Here is a 19,806-nt window from a genome sequence, read left to right on the forward strand (position 1 = left end):
TTAGATGTTGCCACATTGTTGTACTTAGAATATTATATTGAATACAAATGAAAACAAACTGCACTCTGCAAGTCATCAACCCTTGGATCTTGGATTAAGAGAAGTCCATGTAGAGTAGTAAATTATTCCATCTGAAACCTCTGCTGGGAGCAGAACACCTGTCTCTTATACATCCACTGTTACATGGGGTATATTTTTGGAAAACAATCTCCAGGCTCCCAATGGGAGAGTATGTTAGAAACTCTTGGAGTGGAACTTTTCCCTCTCCTAGAGAAGGGTGAGGCAGGGCACTCCCGACCTCAAATGCAGACCCTCCCTGGAAAAGCTTGTCAGCAATGTGTGGGTTATAGAGTAGAGGGGGTGGAGAAGCACTAAGACCCTCTGATCAAGGGGCAGAGGAGGAGACATAGGACAGGAAAAAAAACTCTACATGTTGCTTCAAACTTTTAGCCTGCTTGACAAGAGAGGAGGAGAGAAAGCAGAGTGGAATCAGGAGTCACCTCAGCAGCTCATATCCAGGAGGACTTCTGGCAGATAGCACTGCTCAGATCAAACTCATAGGGAAACAATTAGGAAGGCTGACATGTGCAGATGTAGGACCTAGAGGAGGATCTCTGGGCTGTACAAATGATCAGATAAGAGTTGATTTTACAGGAGATCTCCTTGACATTGCTCAAAGGCAGAACCCATAAAAGAGGCATCAGCTTGAGCTTCCATCAGAAGTAGTGCAAGAGGACTATTAAGAGTGACCACAGCACTGGTACTTACTGACCAGTGACCCAGATCACACCTGGGAATGCAGCACTGAGCCACGACATGGAGCGGATTAAAGGTCAGTGCATTCATTTTCTGTATTCTTCTGATTACAAATGAGCAAATCATAAACCTGCAAATCTGTTCTCTTGTTTAAAAAAAAAAATGTATAATTATATTTTGATGTTTTCTGTTGTTTTTCTATTTTGCACTTCTGTGTGATTTGCTGTAAATCTCAAACCTGGTATATCAATGATGATTATTATTATTATTATTATTATTATTATTATTATTATTATCCTCATTATTATGACTGCATTAGAAAATTGGGGTATTGTTCGGGGGACTATGGGTCAGCTGTGTACCTGTGTGTCCACACACCGGCCACCAGGCAGTGTTATAAACTGCCTATTTAACCTCAGTTCAAAAATTCTAAAAATAATTGTAATGAATGTTGTGCAGTTTGTAGAACATATACTCGTGTAATCAACCATGGAAAATCCTCTTCATTACAGACAGGACTGTGCCTTCAAAATGAGGGGCACTGGCTACGATGTTAGCCCAATAACCACTGGCGTGCTGTGCCATGTATAGGGCAATGAGTTACTACTTGGCAGCGTACTACTGTAGGTGCAGCCATTCTCTCTGATATTTGCTGTGAGTCATAACCTCCAACTTTTTAATTATCCCTTTTGCCAGACAATCGCTGTAACCCCCTCTGTAATCCTTCAATCTCATATTACACTGTGTCAGCCGAGCCTGTTCAGGTGCCCCCCACACATACACCATGAAAGGGATATGGTTATGGACAAACTACTACCATGTAAACATCTGTAGGAGAGCAGAGGAGGCATGACATCTTAAGATTTCTCTACTTTAAACACATTAGTGAAAAATTGACATGAACGAAACTACCAATTTGCTATTTGGTTCTTCTATGGTTTTTCTAATTCATTTTCTACAGACTGTTGTCAATAGCACAGCGGACTTTGACTCCTAAAGCTCTCCACACACAGAGAAAATTCGGCCAAAGCCACTGATTTTGGCGGGACTGGACTACTATCTTAAGCTACTTTCACACTGGCGTTTTGTCTTTCCGTTTCTGAGATCCGTCATGGGCTCTCACAAGCGGTCCAAAACGGATCAGTTTTGCCCTTAATGCATTCTGAATGGAAAAGGATCCGCTCAGAATGCATCAGTTTGCCTCCGATCAGTCTCCATTTCGCTCTGGAGGCGGACACCAAAACGCTGCCTGCAGCGTTTTGCTGTCCGTTTGACGAAACTGAGCCAAACGGATCCGTCCTGGCACACAATGTAAGTTAATGGGGACGGATCCATTTTCTCTGACACAATCTGGCACCATAGAAAACGGATCCGTCTCCAATTGACTTTCAAAGGAGTTCATGGCGGATCCGTCTTGGCTATGTTACAGATAAAACGGATCAGTTCATGATGAATGTATGCGGTTGTATTATTGTAACGGATCCGTTTTTGCATCTCCGTAACGGATCTACCCAAAACGCGAGTGTGAAAGTAGCTTTATGCATATAGGGGCCTCTCGACTCCATCACGACTGCAGTCAGCCAAGAGAAGGAAAGATCTGGCATACTGAATTTTAACAACCAATCCTTTTTGTTCGCAAGATAGATTAATGGCAAAGGTGTCTGGCATTGATCTATTCCCCTCACCCCTTTGGTTGCCCTTAAAGGGGTTGGCCCATCTTATACATTGGTGGTATATCGCTAGGATATGCCACCAATGTCTGATAGGTTTGGGTCCCAGAGGTTGGACCACCTTTAGAACAGAGCCCGTAAAGTGAAAGAGAGCAGACCACGCATATGTGGCTACCCTCTATTCATTTCTATGGAACTGCCAAAAATAGTTAAGCTCTGGCTCGGCTATTTCCATCAATCCCATAGAAGTAAATTGCGGTGAGCTTCCCATTCATTTCTTTGGGGGACTTCTGAAAATAGCTGAGTACTTTGCTCGGCTATTTTCAGCACTTCAATAGAAATTAATAACATGCATTCATTTTTGTGGGCACCATTCTAGAGATAGGTGCGGGTCTCAGAGGTGGGACCTACACCTATCAGACATTGGTGGCATATCCTAGCGATATGCCATCATTGTATGAGAAGGACCAACCCCTTTCATGACCAGTCTAGTTGAACATTGAAAACAGCATTCTGATTGGTTGCTTCGGGCAAGTTTTACTTTCTACTTTTTTATACCATTTCACATGCTGATTGTGTGCAATTTTGTAAAAGTACATGGTCAATACAGAGGACTTATACATTGTGTCTGCCCAATACAGGGTCTGAAGGACAGTGCGTGATACAGGCATGACATAAGAACAGCAAAGAGAGGGGTAGATGCTTCTTAATAAATATGGCATATCTCTGGTAGTCCGTGGCTTCTGGCGTACGTCACAGTAAATGTGGCGGGCTGCACTAATCCCCGCCCCGCTTGGCCCTGTTGAGTAAAACGTAACAACGAACGAGCATTTTAGCTGACCAATGACAGACCTGAAAAGAATTCGCCATGTTTAATATTTTCAGCTGGTAGTTGGATGAAAGTTGGGTCTTTCTTTGGAAGAACATCCCCAGAAAGATCTTTGATCTGTCGCCCATTTTTAGGGCAGTTTGAACAATTGTAAAGGCCAATATGGACTAAAATGTATATGGCCGCGTCTGAGAAATGATTGTTCACCAGATGATTGTTCAACTGCTGTTCAACCATCAACCAACTTCTATCTAATGTGTATGGCCACCTTTAGCAATGACCCACCTTAGCGATTGGCTAAGTGGGCTCCCCTAGCATTTCCATTGTGTCAAGCTGGGACAGGAAGTGCAGAGCAATGGGAACTGAAGTGTCAGGGGATTGGTGGAGGTGAGTAAAGCTGCTTTGTTATTTTTTATATATTTTGGCCATTTTTTTTTCTCCTTGGAAGACACCTTTATCTGAAGATAATGTATATACCTGTACTGTATTTCTCATCAACTGTACTAAAACTAATACTAACCACACAGTCAACTGCTAAGCTGATTAAGAAGAGCGCCCGCGAGGTAAGCCTGTGTCCTGTGGTGTCAGTCTTTGTGTCACAGACAGGGAAATAATCAGCATGTCACTCTGTGTGTCACATCCTTCGAACCTATAACAGCAGGGGCAATTACTGGTATAATTAATGACACATGCCTCCAGTACATTGATGTCAGTGGTCTGAATAGGCCCTGTGATCCTGTACTGACACTATACACACTGACTTAGTAGCAGTAATACCATTGCAGGTTGTGCTACTAAAGAAATAGCCAGGCTGCACCTCACAGCAATGGTAATGACATGATTGTGGAGTGGTGATACATAGTGTTATAGAAATCCCATTGGCCTACAGTACATGACAACTTCTTAACACATGCAGTTTTGCTAAGATTATGGCCACATATTTAAAGGGGTTTTCCAGGAGTGCAATATTGATGACCTATCCTCAGGGTGGATTATCAATATCTGATTGGTGGCACCACAAACGATCAGCTGTTTAAGGGTACTTTTACCCTTCCGTTGCCGGAACTGCCTGCCGGATCCGGAAATCCTTTTGCAAACGGATATCATTTGTTTCCGGATCTGTTTGACAAATGCATTGAAATACCGGATCCGTCTCTCCAGTGTCATCCGGAAAAACGTATCCGATGTTTATCTTTTTCACATTTTTGAAGGTCTGTGCATGCGCAGATCGGAAAACCGGATCCGTCAATGCGGAAATGTCATGAACACTTGGTACCGGATCCGGCATTAATACATTTCAATGGAAGTGAATGCTGGATCCGGCAAGTGTTCCGGAATTTTGGCCGGATAAAATGCTGCAGCATGCTGCAGTATTTTCTCCGGCCAAATACCGTAAAAGGGACGGAACGGAAGACATCCTGATGCATACTGAACGGATTGCTTTCCATTTAGAATGCATTAGGATAAAACGGATGCGTTTTTTTCTGGTATGGACCCCCTATGATTGAACTTAATACCGGAAAACTTTAACACTAGTGTGAAAGGAGCCTAAAGAGGTTGCAGCGCTCTTCACAGCATACCAAGGACAGCGCTGTACATTGTATAGTGGCTATGCTTGGTATTGCAGCCTCGTCACATCATACCAAGGACAGCTCTGTACATTGTATAGTGGCCATGCTTGGTATTGCAGTCCAGGTCCATTCACTTGGATGGGACTGAGCTGTAAATAGACTATGTGATTGATGAACATGACATCACTGGCCTAAGAAGACTGGGCCGCAACGCTCACCCAGAGCACCATAGCCTCTTCAAACATCTAATCGGTGGATGTGCTGGGAGTCAGATGTGAGAATAGGTTATTAATATTCTACAGAAATAACCCAGAAAACCCCTTTAAAGAAGCAGTTCTAAGAAACAATAATTAGGGTTTTTACATAGACTTGGGAATTAAAGTCAATGGTGAAAATCTACCAGAAAAGCTTGAATAGAATACAAGGAAAATGGCATTCTGGGGGTTGAAAAATGCTCAAAAATGCTAAAAAAAAACCACATATCTGTAGCAACAATGAAGTGGTAACCAAGCTATTGTTATCTTGTGTGTCGCCCCTATCTCGTTATAGATTGCAAGCTCTTGTTTGAATTGTTAAGTAGTTTGTTGCTATGTAAGGTATGATTTGGTTTGTACTTAAACCCCCTGATTGTAAAGTGCTGTGGAATATGTTGGCGCTATATCAATATTATTATTATTATTATTATTATTATTATTATTATTATTATTACGTGTTTTTCATCTGTAAACTTTGCAGTCACAACCCAGTGGCCTTATGCCTAAAATCAAGTCCTATCAAGCAAAAATATTCAAGCTGTTCCTTTTTTTCAGAAGTTGAGGGCATGTCAGGGATCGGCAGGCAAGAACTTACTGTGCAAATCGCCCACCCTCAACTACAGAGCTGCTTGTGTGCACGTCACACTGACGACCCTGTCGTCAGTCAACTTGACTTTGATATGAACCAGAACATCTCAGAAGTTCTCTGCAGTCCTTTCTAACGGATGAATTTACTGTGGATGATTTATAGTGGCTTACAGGGGTTGTTCATTTGGACTACCCTATTCCATATGCCTTAGAGCATATGGAGATAATAGTGGTGTCCCAGATCAACCCCTGTCTCCTCTAGCTGGAGCCTGGAGCTCTGGCACTGTATATAATAAGATCACTGTCATATTCCTCTGCAGGGGAATGTTGTGCAATGAAGGAACCTGCTCAAAGGGAAGGTTTTAACCACTGTAGGTCCTCCAAATGTCCTCCAAATTGCAAATAGCTGCACATTTCTCTTACAGCAGCCACTGCAGGATAAATGTGATATTGCACGGCCCACATTCTAATGAAAGATTGACCATATAATGCATGGTTGCAGTGGGTCCTCTGAGCAAGAGTTAACCTTTGCACAGGCTGTGGCTATCATCAGAGTAGGAGTCCTGAGCAGGGGTTATACATTAGGGGTTATCCTCCTAACTACAAAAGAGTTTTACAGAACTCTGCATCTAAAAAACTCTATAGATCTAAATCCTAATTCCAATGATATAGACCCTAGTCATAAAAAAGTGCACCAACTGAGACCCTATTGTGTTATAGCTGCTCATGTTCACATATAAAACTGACAATTCCATGTGTTCCTGAGCTCTAATGCAAACACTTGTCTCCTCCACCGGCCAGTTGTGACATGCAGGAACAGAACAGGTTATTAATACTATCACCAGCTGTGGGTGGCCATTATCCGCACTTATGTGGTGGTTAGCTAGGAAGACATAGCTTGAATTCAGGCATTAGTGTCTTGCCCTGGTATTCCCCTAAAATAAACAGAAAAGATCTTAATTCACATCTCCTGCTGTAATGGGACTTCTAAAGTTTAAATATGTGAACCCAAAGTCATAGGCACAGTACGCATGCTTCTGGACAGAGCTGTCAGCTTAGTTTTCAGCGGATCAGTGCTATAACATTGGTAAATGTGGATGGGAAATCTTAGAATTCGCAGTGGAGAATAGGCATAGTGTTGCATTAAAAGCCCCTGTGTTGAGTTATCTGATGCTGCTGATGTGATGCTGATCTCAGTTTTAGTGATACAAAGGATCATTGTTGGCATCCACACAGTTAACAGCGCTCTGAACATAACAAATATGGAGCTTTGTTTGAGCTTGTTGCATTCTAACAGTAACTAACCACACTGAGACAGCTGAAAATGTGAAGGCATGGAACGTTTTATTGCTTTTTTTACTTATTATAGTAAGTAGTTATGGCAATTTTATAAAAATGGTATTAGAACTAAATTAATTTGACTGTGATGGCAATCTTGAGAATGCCCCCTTCATTAAGCATGTTAGAGTAAAGCAAGCATACTAGGAAATGATAGGGCCCTGATGGTTTTTTTGATCTTATTGTAGTTTCAAAGACAACAAAAAAATCCAGTACGAGGCAAGAAAAACCTAACAGCAATTCTCCCATGATAACAACCTCTGTCCATGTGGAATAAAATTTCCATTTACTAGTTATGCTGTCAATACACATTAGATGGAGATCACTTGAACGGTCTGGCGGACTATCCAATGGGTATGAGAGTCTCCCGACTCTCCAACAATAGAAGATAACAGGAGAAAGAAGGTTTGGGCAGACTGTAATTCAACACGTGCAGTTCTTCATTCCCACAAGAGATATGCTACTGCAGGAGGAACCTGGCAGTTATTTCGTTCCCTCTCAACAATGAAATAAACATGTATGATTAGTCAATTTTTGAAGGTTTATGGTGGGCCCAGGAGGAATAGTTGTCTGTCAACAGGAGTTGGGCCACAATATTACCAGGACACGTGATAACCATCTGATCACAAGAATGGGGGTCCATGCACCAGAAAGAAACCACTGGCAGATTGAGCCTATGTGCTGCCGCTTCATTCATTCTCTATCAGACTGCCAGAGATATCTGAGAACAGAAGTTCTATATAGAGAATGAATGGAGAAGCAGAGTGCATCTTAGACCTGCTTTAAGTCCCCTGCTGGCCGGTAGTAATCAGTCTCAAAAGATTGCTGCCAGGAAATTTAAATCTTGAATACGTTTTTTTAATTGTGGACCTCCCTCATTAGCCTTGATGCCCCAGTACTGCATACATTATTTAGCAGTGCTCTTCTCAGTGTCTTTCCCCTAATACAAGTTCATGCATTAACAAACTTGCATAGACCATTCAAAATTATTTTGTGACATCATCCTAGTTAACACTAAAAGGTGACGAGACAGATGCAGTCTGGTTATTATCTGCCATCAGCTTCTATCATTGAGTCCTGCTCATATACAATTTTATGGAGTGTACACTGAGATGGAATATTCCCACCCTCACCACCTCCACCTCCACCCTGGTTTTGATTCTACAGGATAGGAGCATTTCCTGGTCTTCCGGGCCTGTCTCCCCCTCCCTGAACAAGGCCTGACTCCGACACAGGATGCTGCTAGCACAGGAAACTTCTGAGTTGAAATCTCTGACCTTGGATCTGCACCTGATCTATCCCCCTTGTATACCAAGGGAAGGGAAGGGCTGACTAGCCAAAGGAACAGCAGATTCAGTGGGTATAGTGTGAACCTACTAAGGATATACCTAGATTTTACTTCTATTATGGATGACTGAGAGCAATGTCCTATCAGAATTTCCTATCATCAAATTGTAATATACATTTCTTAATGGAAAAAAAATGCTAAACTTAGTAAGACACACATACAAATAATCAGAAGATGCTTTCATTTAAATCCCTCTGCCCCTCTTTTCTCTAATATGCTTGTTTTGTGGATTAGGACTGACTGATACTTGCGCATTACTACATGTATTGTTCTTCTCTGTAAAGTACCGTGTACCCTGGATATTAAAGTGTATATCCAAAAGTCAGTTTATAAGAGCCAAACATTGTATTATTAATAAATACATTTGATTTTCGTGTATTCTGTGGGGTCAATGCACATATTACAACTCTGTACAACCTCCAAATTGTCCAACAAAAGGAGTTCTTACTGTACTTCTTCATACAGAGGCATATGACACTTGTACCACTCAGTATCTCCATACATAAAGCTGCCAACAGAGCTTGAACACCAGCAAACAGAGACCATGCACCTTAATGCACTGCCATACCGGCCCTGTGTACATCTTTGTGTGTTGGACAGATCTAAATTCCTCTCAGTAAATGAGGGGAATAGAGAAATAGGAGAGAAAAGGGGCGCACAATAGGGTAGTATGTATATACAGATACAATGATAATATCATAGGAATTGTGAAAGCTCACCTTTTTTGGTTGTGCAAAATTTAGGCACAACTCTATTGAAGGCTTTAGAGTGATGAGACTTATCTTCCGTAACTGCAGCCGCAGTTTGTGAGTTCTTTTTGATGGGATGTCCAGTCCCACAAAAGGAAAAATGGCAATAAGAGAGAAATTGTGCTTCGGCGCAAGTCCACAAATGGAAACGATCTCGCAAGTATGATAGTTCTTCTTTAATGGAAACAACGCGTTTCGGGGAGTGAAACTTCCCCTTCATCAGGTGAAATCTTATGAAGGGGAAGTTTCACTCCCCGAAACGCGTTGTTTCCATTAAAGAAGAACTATCATACTTGCGAGATCGTTTCCATTTGTGGACTTGCACCGAAGCAGAATTTCTCTTTTATGGCCCTGTGCACATGGCTCTACTATGTTCAGTCTACTATTCCGGTCCAAAAATTTTTTCACCCAAATTGTTCCATCCCTTTCTTCAACTGGTAGTGGAAGATATCCAGTCTTCCTACTCTGTGAGGAAGACATCTCAGTCCTACAAGAAGTAGGTAGATAGAAGACAGAAGGTAGATATAAAGGTTCAACCTTTATAATAATACAGAGCTGTATTTACAAGTCTGTGGGTTCCTATAGAAAACAGTAAAGAAACTTGGAAGGCACATACCTTACAATAGTTTGGCTGAACTCATGTAATAAAGTGGAAAAAACTACATTTCAATAGCTGTTGGCCCAACGATCATTAGTCCGACAGCTATCTCTCCCAACTCTCTACTGCCTCCCCAATACACATACACATTCTGCTTGGGAAAGCTTGGCTTATCTCCCAGCAAAACAAAAAGACTAATCAAAAATATTAATTTTGCCCAATCCTTCTCTCCCCCGACATCATCTGTTGGATGGAAAGTTGGGGACTCCCCACACACATAAGACTATCAGCTGAAACCGACATTCTTGGCAGACAGTACAGTAGTGTGTAAGTGGGCCTTAGGAATGCAAATTACAAGAGCAAGCTTTTCAGCAGAGCAAGAACCAGCAAGAAATGTGAGATTTCAGCGTTGAAGCAAGTAGAATTGTGACTGCCCCTTGGGCTACAATACAAGCTGTCTCTCAGGATTAGTACAAGAAACGTAATTCAATATTGAAAGGTCAATATACACTATAAAAGTTTCTTGGAAATTATATCAACTTGTCCTTCCTCCAGAGAAGGGAGATGAGTATTGGGTTATGCTGTCAACCAGTCGGATCCACCTTTTCCAAACAAAGTCCACTGTATGGTACATGGAACTGCTATATGAATAAACTTTACTTTTCAGGTGGGGCTTGATACCTTCTTATTGCTAACTCTGTGTGACCCTCCCAGTCACTGCATTCACAAAGACACATTTATTGGCCTACAACCATCCCCCAAGTGTCTTGACCATGGGCAGGCTAAATATCCAAAGCTTTGACTGCTATTCAGCAGGTATGAACACTGCCGGTATAATAAAAGGGTTAGAAACGTGAGCACCAGGTGACTTCCCCCATCATATATATTAGGATGAGACTCTTCTAGTGTACTCAGAACTTTAATAAATAGGTTCTGTTGCTAGTTATAGGTTATGTTTATGTCAGTTATCCCCACCCTACATCACAATGTGTAACAAATATAGATTTGTTACTTTGACCACAAAGTGATTGTTAAAGTGGTGAAAAGCTCTCTAAGTAGAGATAATTAACTTCATATAATAGTCTGCATTGTTACTAAACTTACAGTGCTTTTACAGGGCACAGCATTAATTGTATATCCTTAGCATTGGCCATCAGTGCATGATTGGTACGGGACCCACCCTCAGACCACCACCATTCGCCAGAAGGAATAGTATAGAGCAGCATGGCCTCTTCATTTCACTACACAATGCAGGAATGTCCATACAAGTGTAAATGTGTTTGGTACTGCATCTCAACCACGCTCATCCCTGTTCAATTAACGGGGCTGAGTTGTAGTACCAGGCACAGTCACACTTTCATGGACATCACTATACTGTGTGCTGCAAAAAACAGAGCAATCTTTGTTCCTTTATCCTGCTGATTGCTGAGAGTACTGAGGGTTGTAACTGTGCCAATTACATATATCATGGAAAACCCTTTAATTAGTTTTTCATTTCTCAGGAAGTATACTAGTACACCTTACTGATCTGTTCATTGCACATCAAAATATAATATACCGTGGGTACAATACACTGGTAGAAAGATGCACCTATTTTGGGCTATATACAGTGGTCTTATATTTTAGTATATACAAATACTTGAATTGCTATAGATGCAATGCTAAATCTAATTCTTTCTTCCTCAGAGCCATAGATGTAAATATAAAAATTTTAAAGTGCATCAAATTGTAGCATCTGTTGCAGGCAGTGGGTGTGGAACCACTGCGCCAACCAACCTGTTAGAGTTTGGGCTAGACCTAATGTAGTTATCCTGGTAGTCCCCTGGTATTCATCCTTTAACCCCTATACAAGAATCTGGACTTCACTGCTGGGGAGCCACCAGGCCACTACCTATTGGTAATGTGGTTGGCAGCTCACCCACTGGGGTCAGAGACTCCAATGCGTTGAGGGATCAGGCAATATTGGTAGTCAGGAAATAGGGTGAGGTCAGAGCAGGCAGAGTTCGTGTGAATCAGCAAAACTCAGGTAAGGGCAAGCAAAAAAGTGTCAATACTGTAAACAGGCTATGGTCATGACAGGCAGCAGAGGGTCAGAGTCAGTAAACAGGCAGAGGTTGATACAGAGGCAGACAAAAAGGACACTTTCACTAGTAACTAGCAAGCTAGACACCCTAAAGCTCAGACATCCACCCCTAGGGAAAGGTCACTTAAGTACCCGGCAATGCCCAGCCATTGACTGGGAAGACTGGTGAGACAGACCCACAGGAACTGGAGGGAAAGCACAGGCTGCAGCCGGTAGCAGAAGAGTATGTGGGACCATTGATGTACTCCCAACATCCAGAGGAGGTTAAGCAGGTCCAGACCACCGCAAAGCAGCAGAGCCAGCCTGGTGACTGATGCAATGCCCGTGACCTCTCAGGAGCCAGAATAACACTATTATTTAATTTTTATAGGTACAAAACCTAATGTTGGTAAATTACATATCTTTTTATAGGAGTTTTCTCATACAGACCTCCACATTCTTTGCTTCCCTTTTATTTAGTTATGGATTTTAATAATAAAATTCAGGAAGCTTGCAGCAACCAATTTCGGGATTTAGTGAAGGTGGATTTTTTATTTTCATTGGCTCCTAGTTGTAGCTACATGAATCCAAAATGTTATTATTTAAAGGAACCTGCCATCAACTGAGGCCTACCTGGATACTGGATTCTCTGGGTTATTTTAATGGAACACAATGCATCTAGTGTGGATTCAATGGGTAATGTCTTACGTGAGTAGAAATCAGTTTATAGTACCAAAATCATGAGACAGAATTCATAGTTGATTAAGCAAACGGTCAGGACTGGCAGGGTCCATGCAATACAATAATCCAAGCAGACAAAGTCAAAGCTAAACTGCAGAAGGCAGTTCAAGTCAATCCAAGAACTACAGAAAATAATAAACCTATTGCACTGGCCAGGTGTAATGGGGAGGAGTCTTTAAATAGTCAGAGTTCAGAGTCAGAGTTAAAGAGCTGAATTAGAAATATGGCATCCTGTTAGTGGCGATGGACATAGCAGGTGGAGGCTGCAACATTAAGGCTGGGTTCACACTTGAGCATAATTGATATGCGCGTTTAACGCGCGCTTTTGACGCGCATTTTTGTCGCGCGTTTTTGTCCATAGTCAACGCGCGTGTTACGCGCGTTTGTGTGATTAACAGAAGTGTCCTATGGCTGCAAACACGCGACAAAACGCCCCAAAGAAGCTCAAGAACTTGTTTGAGCGTAGGGCATTTTTCAGCGCGTTCAAACGCAAACGCGCTGTAAAACGCTCAAGTGAGAACCAGGGCCATAGGGAAGCATTGGTTTTCATGTGTTGAGCGTTTTACAGCGCGTTTGAACGCGCTGTAAAACGCTCAAGTGTGAACCCAGCCTAAGTGTTTGCAGAGAGCTTACCATATAATTATCACAGCTGATTTGTTGCCTTAGAAAAGTCATAATTATTCAGGAGCTTCATTATCGGTGGATGGACAGGGAGAAGGGGAACTCCATGATTCTTCTTCAGTATGTGCTGTGATGATGAATACAATAAAGATGGTCATACACATTAGAAGTTGGTTGATGGTTTAACAGCAGTTGAACTATCAATCATCTGGTGAACAATCGTTTCCCAGACACAGTCATATAATACATGTTATAGTCCATACTTGCCATTACAGGTGTTCAGACTGGTCATGCATGTTCAATGAAACTAGGAGAGCGATAAAAGACCTTTCTGGGAACAATGTTTCAAAAAATATATTTTGCTCAGATATCTTTCTTTGATTGAAAGATCTTTCATCCAACAAAAATTTCAAACATGTCTGACTTTGTTTCGGATGATAATAATCTGCCAATGGGTGGCTAAAACAATCGTTCCTTATTACATTTCACTTGACAAACATTAGTTTTGGTTGAAATCATACATTTTGATCAACTGAAAATAGGGTGTCTGTCCTTACTTTATGCTGCCCTTAGTGAGGGCACCATAAAGTAGATGACAAGATCGCTTCACCTTTGTGAGAAAGCAGGGTATTTAGAGTTTTGTGTCATACAAATGGACCGGACCTGCAACCCAAAAAATAAAGATATAACATGAATAAATACAGCACAGACCTTTTATAGGATTTAAGACTATCGTTCACTTAATGCTGGTTATACATAAACATGCTTGCATATTATATATAGAGAACTAGCCTTTGTTATGTTTTGTTCCTGGCTAAGACTAACACAAATTAACATTTTCAAGGGTCAAAAATATAAGAAATCTAATAGTGTTCTCCAGCGCACACTATTTAGATATTGCCTCTACAATATAGATCACTCCTATGTAACTAGATATTTTTTGAAGGTGTCACATGCGACCCTTGGTCCTTCAACAGAGCCACATATTATGTTACTTTAAAAGGTACCATTGTAAGTGTACACAAAGCCTTGCATTTGACACAGATGTATTAACAATGTGCACCTAAGTACATTCTTAAAGAAAGAGCCTTTCTACTTCACAGTGACCACCAAAGAGCTTGTTTGGGACAAATAGAATATTCGAGATGTTTTAAAATGAATTGATGTTTCAGTAAAATTACACTGTACACTACCTGAATACTTAAGGGTATCTTATATGCCCCTTTTGTCCTTAACCAAGCCAAATATTATACAGCTATCCACCACCATAAGCATCTCTCTATTTTCTGTAGACTCTTATGGGACCTTTATATTTCAAGGTTCACTACCAGTAGTCTTAGGCTTGTTAAACTGAACAAATACAAGAGGTACAGAAGAAGACAATCTTAAGGTTGTGTGGTATTTGCATTGCCTACAGCTGTTTTGCTGTAACTTATGTGGGGCAGAGACATTCACAAGTGTGTTCTATATAATAATACATATCAGTATATTTTAGAACTGTCTAAATATATCTATGGATTAAGCAAATGTTATACCATCTTCTTGATTAATATGATCTGCTTTGAAGAAATCTGCACTATATCTATCATTCATCTAAATTTAGTCATACTGAGTAAAGTATGCAGAACAGGACTACTGTGCTCATTTTGATATATGTCAATTAACTCAGCTTAAGTCTTTCATATAGCAGTCACTTTCCAAGGCAAGGCTCTAGGCCAGGGGTGGGCAATTATTTTTTCGATGGGGCCACATGAGAAACTGAAAATATTTTGGAGGGCCGGGCCAAAAGGCTAAACTCAATACTGCATAAAATCAATTGTATTTCTTTATAAAAAGCAGTAAATATCATTGTTGGACAACTGGTACGAGTACTTGTTATAGTTAAACAATGAAAAAGTGAGGTTGCCTTACAAGAAAAAAATTTAAATTTATTAAACAAAATTTCCCAAAACAATGAACATTTTTCACTATTTGTGACTCATATTAGTGAAAGCCATTGTCCCCCTGTGAATCCAGCCATTGTCCCCTGTGAATCCAGCCATTGTCTCCATGTGAATCCAGCCATTGTCCCCTGTGAATCCAGCCATTGTCCCCCTGTGAATCCAGCCATTGTCCAATGTGAATCCAGCCATTGTCCCCTGTGAATCCAGCCATTGTCCCCTGTGAATCCAGCCATTGTCCCCTGTGAATCCAGCCATTGTCCCCTGTGAATCCAGCCATTGTCCCCTGTGAATCCAGCCATTGTCCCCTGTGAATCCAGCCATTGTCCCCTGTGAATCCAGCCATTGTCCCCTGTGAATCCAGCCATTGTCCCCTGTGAATCCAGCCATTGTCCCCCCTGTGAATCCAGCCATTGTCCCCCTGTGAATCCAGCCATTGTCCCCCTGTGAATCCAGCCATTGTCCCCTGTGAATCCAGCCATTGTCCCCTGTGAATCCAGCCATTGTCCCCTGTGAATCCAGCCATTGTCCCCTGTGAATCCAGCCATTGTCCCCCTGTGAATCCAGCCATTGTCCCCCTGTGAATCCAGCCATTGTCCCCCTGTGAATCCAGCCATTGTCCCCCTGTGAATCCAGCCATTGTCCCCCTGTGAATCCAGCCATTGTCCCCCTGTGAATCCAGCCATTGTCCCCCTGTGAATCCAGCCATTGTCCCCCTGTGAATCCAGCCATTGTCCCCTGTGAATCCAGCCATTGTCCCCTGTGAATCCAGCCATTGTCCCCTGTGAATCCAGCCATTGTCCCCTGTGAATCCAGCCATTGTCCCCTGTGAATCCAGCCATTGTCCCCTGTGAATCCAGCCATTGTCCCCTGTGAATCCAGCCATTGTCCCCTGTGAATCCAGCCATTGTCCCCCTGTGAATCCAGCCATTGTCCCCCTGTGAATCCAGCCATTGTCCCCCTGTGAATCCAGCCATTGTCCCCTGTGAATCCAGCCATTGTCCCCTGTGAATCCAGCCATTGTCCCCTGTGAATCCAGCCATTGTCCCCTGTGAATCCAGCCATTGTCCCCCTGTGAATCCAGCCATTGTCCCCCTGTGAATCCAGCCATTGTCCCCCTGTGAATCCAGCCATTGTCCCCCTGTGAATCCAGCCATTGTCCCCCTGTGAATCCAGCCATTGTCCCCCTGTGAATCCAGCCATTGTCCCCCTGTGAATCCAGCCATTGTCCCCCTGTGAATCCAGCCATTGTCCCCCTGTGAATCCAGCCATTGTCCCCCTGTGAATCCAGCCATTGTCCCACTGTGAATCCAGCCATTGTCCCCATGTGAATCCAGCCATTGTCCCCATGTGAATCCAGCCATTGTCCCCTGTGAATCCAGCCATTGTCCCCCTGTGAATCCAGCCATTGTCCCCCTGTGAATCCAGCCATTGTCCCCCTGTGAATCCAGCCATTGTCCCCCTGTGAATCCAGCAATTGTCCCACTGTGAATCCAGCCATTGTCCCCCTGTGAATCCAGCCATTGTCCCCCTGTGAATCCAGCAATTGTCCCACTGTGAATCCAGCCATTGTCCCCATGTGAATCCAGCCATTGTCCCCTGTGAATCCAGCCATTGTCCCCCTGTGAATCCAGCCATTGTCCCCCTGTGAATCCAGCCATTGTCCCCCTGTGAATCCAGCCATTGTCCCCCTGTGAATCCAGCCATTGTCCCACTGTGAATCCAGCCATTGTCCCCATGTGAATCCAGCCATTGTCCCCTGTGAATCCAGCCATTGTCCCCCTGTGAATCCAGCCATTGTCCCCTGTGAATCCAGCCATTGTCCCCTGTGAATCCAGCCATTGTCCCCTTGTGTACAGAACAACCCCCCGGCCCCCCCCATCATATACAGAACACCCCCCCCCCCCCTTACAATAGTACACACCCCTCCCCCCCCCTTGCCTTTAGAAACGTAATGCTCAGAGATGATCAGCCATGTGTTAGTCACACTGACTACACACAGCACAGGGGGGAGGCGGCCGCAGCTTCATGCTTGTCGGCTCTGTGACTGTCAGTGTCAGACAGTCACAGCCGATACTATGAGAGCCGCGGGCGCTGCGCTGTTACAGAGAAGGGAATAATTGCGGCCGGCCGGGTCCCGGGTACGGCTCGCACGAGGCCCCCCCCCCCCTGCTGTGTCTTACCTAGACAGTACTGCCGCTGACGCTGCCTCCCTGCCACCGCGCCATGCCACACGCAGCACGCCGAGTCGGAAGTCCTCTTCATTCGCGGAGGAGGGGTATCGTTGCTTGGCACGCCTCTGGCTCCGCCCGGGGGCCGGATTAAAAGGTCCGCCGGGCCGTATACGGCCCGCGGGCCGTAGTTTGCCCAGGTCTGCTCTAGGCAATGATCTATGCAACACAGGCAGAGTTTTCCTTGTATATACTCTACCCTATGCTGTTATTGTCGGGGTACTCTTGCCTATCTAGTCTCCAGCAATAAGTCAGATGTATTACTGCTATTACAACCCAATAGGGCATTGTAGACCTATATTAAAGGGGTTCTCTGGCCCTTTCACCTAATGTGTAGTTGTAACTAACCTGTGGAAATAAGATCTTTTAGCTAGTACTTACCTGTCCCTGGCTCTGCTGATGCCACCATCCACACTTCACCTGCACAAGCTGCAGGCTCTTTCTCCTGGGTACCGACCAGATATGGCCGCTTCGTTTCCTGTTCCATTTAAAAGGCAGGTGAACAGGAAAATAAGCAGCCTCATCCGATCAGAAGAGCCTGCAGCTTTTGCTACTCCAGTGTATATGGCGGCATTAGCAGACAGGTAATTACTATCTAAAATGAAAAGGCCGGAGAAACCTTTTATTCTCATTCAGCTTATTTCCATCTTGTCTCTACCAGATGCTATACTGTTACATCCTACTTGCCAAACTTAACCAAAAAATATTTTCAAAACTAGCGGCATTGGATGTTGTTGGCCGTTCTGCTGACTTGTAAGTCCATATGTGTGTCATTGAGCCTTCATTACTAGGTCTTAGTCTAATTTCATGGATATCTAATCTTGATGTGTCGCTGCTAATACACTGTCACAGCAATTATCATTGCTCATCTGCTGACCCCTATGTTGACCTCAGGGCTTATGTTGTTTTACATAGGTAGATAGAATGACGTATGCTGATATTGCTGGCTTACTCTAGAACCGTGAGAAGGTGACCATTACACGGTTACAAGCTGCATATCAATGCCTTCTACTACAAAGGCAATAATAAATGAGCTGATTCATGGTCTTAAATAGAGTTTCACACACATTCACTGGATTCAAATGGGTTCCAGTTAGAAAGGCACAAATCTCCTTTTCAGATAATCAAAAGTAAGAAAAATGTACAATAGTGTCTTGCTCTAGCTTTGCAATGACCAAACCAGATGCTTAGCTGAGGACAGGATCAGCATGAGATTTGGACTCTCCTATAGGTGATTATAGTCAGTACTCAGGACTAAGGTGGTCAGACATGCTCAGGACTCAAACTATTGTTAAAGGGGCTCTGGATAGATCATCAGCATCTGATCGGCGGGGGTCGGACACCTGGGACCCCTGCCGATCAGCTGTTTGAGAAGGCAGTGGTGCTCCAGCAGCGCCGCGGCCTTCTCACTGTTTACCGCTGGCCCAGTGAAGTCACGACTAGTATCAATAGCCTGGGCACGGCTACGCTCTGTTCACTTGAATGGAGCTTAGCCCCGCCTAGGCAAGTTGATACTAGTCGTGACGTGATGTAGCAAGTAGAACAATGGCTCCTATGGTTTTGCTCTTAGAGAAATAAGGTATTGGATGGGTCTGAAACCAACAAGTCTGACCCTGTTAAATTAAAGAGGACCTTTCACCAGTTTTGACTTTACAAAATCGGTACCTGGCACTGTTGGGCATGTTTACTAGATGTGATAGGGAAAAAATAATTTTATACGCTGCTCCGTTGTGCCCCCGTTTTGGTTTGCCACCCTATATGCTAATCAATAGCATCGTTATCATTACCAGCGTTTCTCAGTGGGCGTTTCCTTCTCACTGGCTGTGAGCTGTCCAATCACAGTGGACCACGTCACAGCCATGTAGAAGGTGAGCTGTTTTTTTTCTCAATGGATGTGATGCTCTCCGCTGTGATTGGACACTGCCATGGAGAAGGAGACGCCCACTGAGAAACGCTGGCAACTCCTCCTCTCTGTACCATACAGGGCGCCATAACTGAACGGGAGACGCAGCTGTGCAACGGGGCAGCATATCTGAAAACAAAAATTTGCCCTATCGCATCTGGTAACAATGCCCTAAAGTGCCAGGTCCTGATTTTGAAAAGTCAAAACCGTTCTAATTTAGAATATGTCCATTTTTGAACACCATTTTACAGTTTCCTTAGCCTTCCCTTCATATGCATTACTTATCTTGTTCTAGTCCTGATTTAGGCTACTTTCATATTTGCGGCACAGCTCTCCGGCAGGGCATTCCAGTAACATCAGGCAGGTTGTTCTCTGCCGGAGAGCTGTGCCGCAAATGTGCAACTAGCCTTATAACCTGTATTGTAGTTTAAAGCTGCATTCACTCATTTACAGGCTTTTGAGCTTTTATGAAGCACGTCAGCACCACATCAGCCTGTGTAAATAGGGAATTGGCTGCTGACCATATGCAAAGTGAATAGGGCGAAGAATCATAATAGCCATTATTTGCACTGGTCCTTGTAATGGCATTTAAACCAGTGCCAATCCA

At 43.3% G+C, this 19,806-nt stretch overlaps 1 protein-coding gene across 4 annotated transcripts in view; it reads left to right on the forward strand.

Moving 5' to 3' along the window:
- The first annotated feature begins 470 nt into the window (after nt 1–470).
- The window catches only part of AFAP1L1 (actin filament associated protein 1 like 1), a 100,576-nt gene continuing 81,240 nt past the window's right edge, over nt 471–19,806 (forward strand). For all 4 annotated transcript variants that reach the window (XM_040406456.1, XM_040406463.1, XM_040406473.1 and 1 more), the window contains exon 1: nt 471–832. In XM_040406456.1, coding sequence (XP_040262390.1) covers nt 817–832 — 16 coding nt within the window. In that variant the 5' untranslated portion in view covers nt 471–816. The remainder of the gene's footprint in view (nt 833–19,806) is intronic.

Source organism: Bufo bufo, chromosome 1, assembly GCF_905171765.1.
Source record: "Bufo bufo chromosome 1, aBufBuf1.1, whole genome shotgun sequence".
Classification (NCBI taxonomy): domain Eukaryota; kingdom Metazoa; phylum Chordata; class Amphibia; order Anura; family Bufonidae; genus Bufo; species Bufo bufo.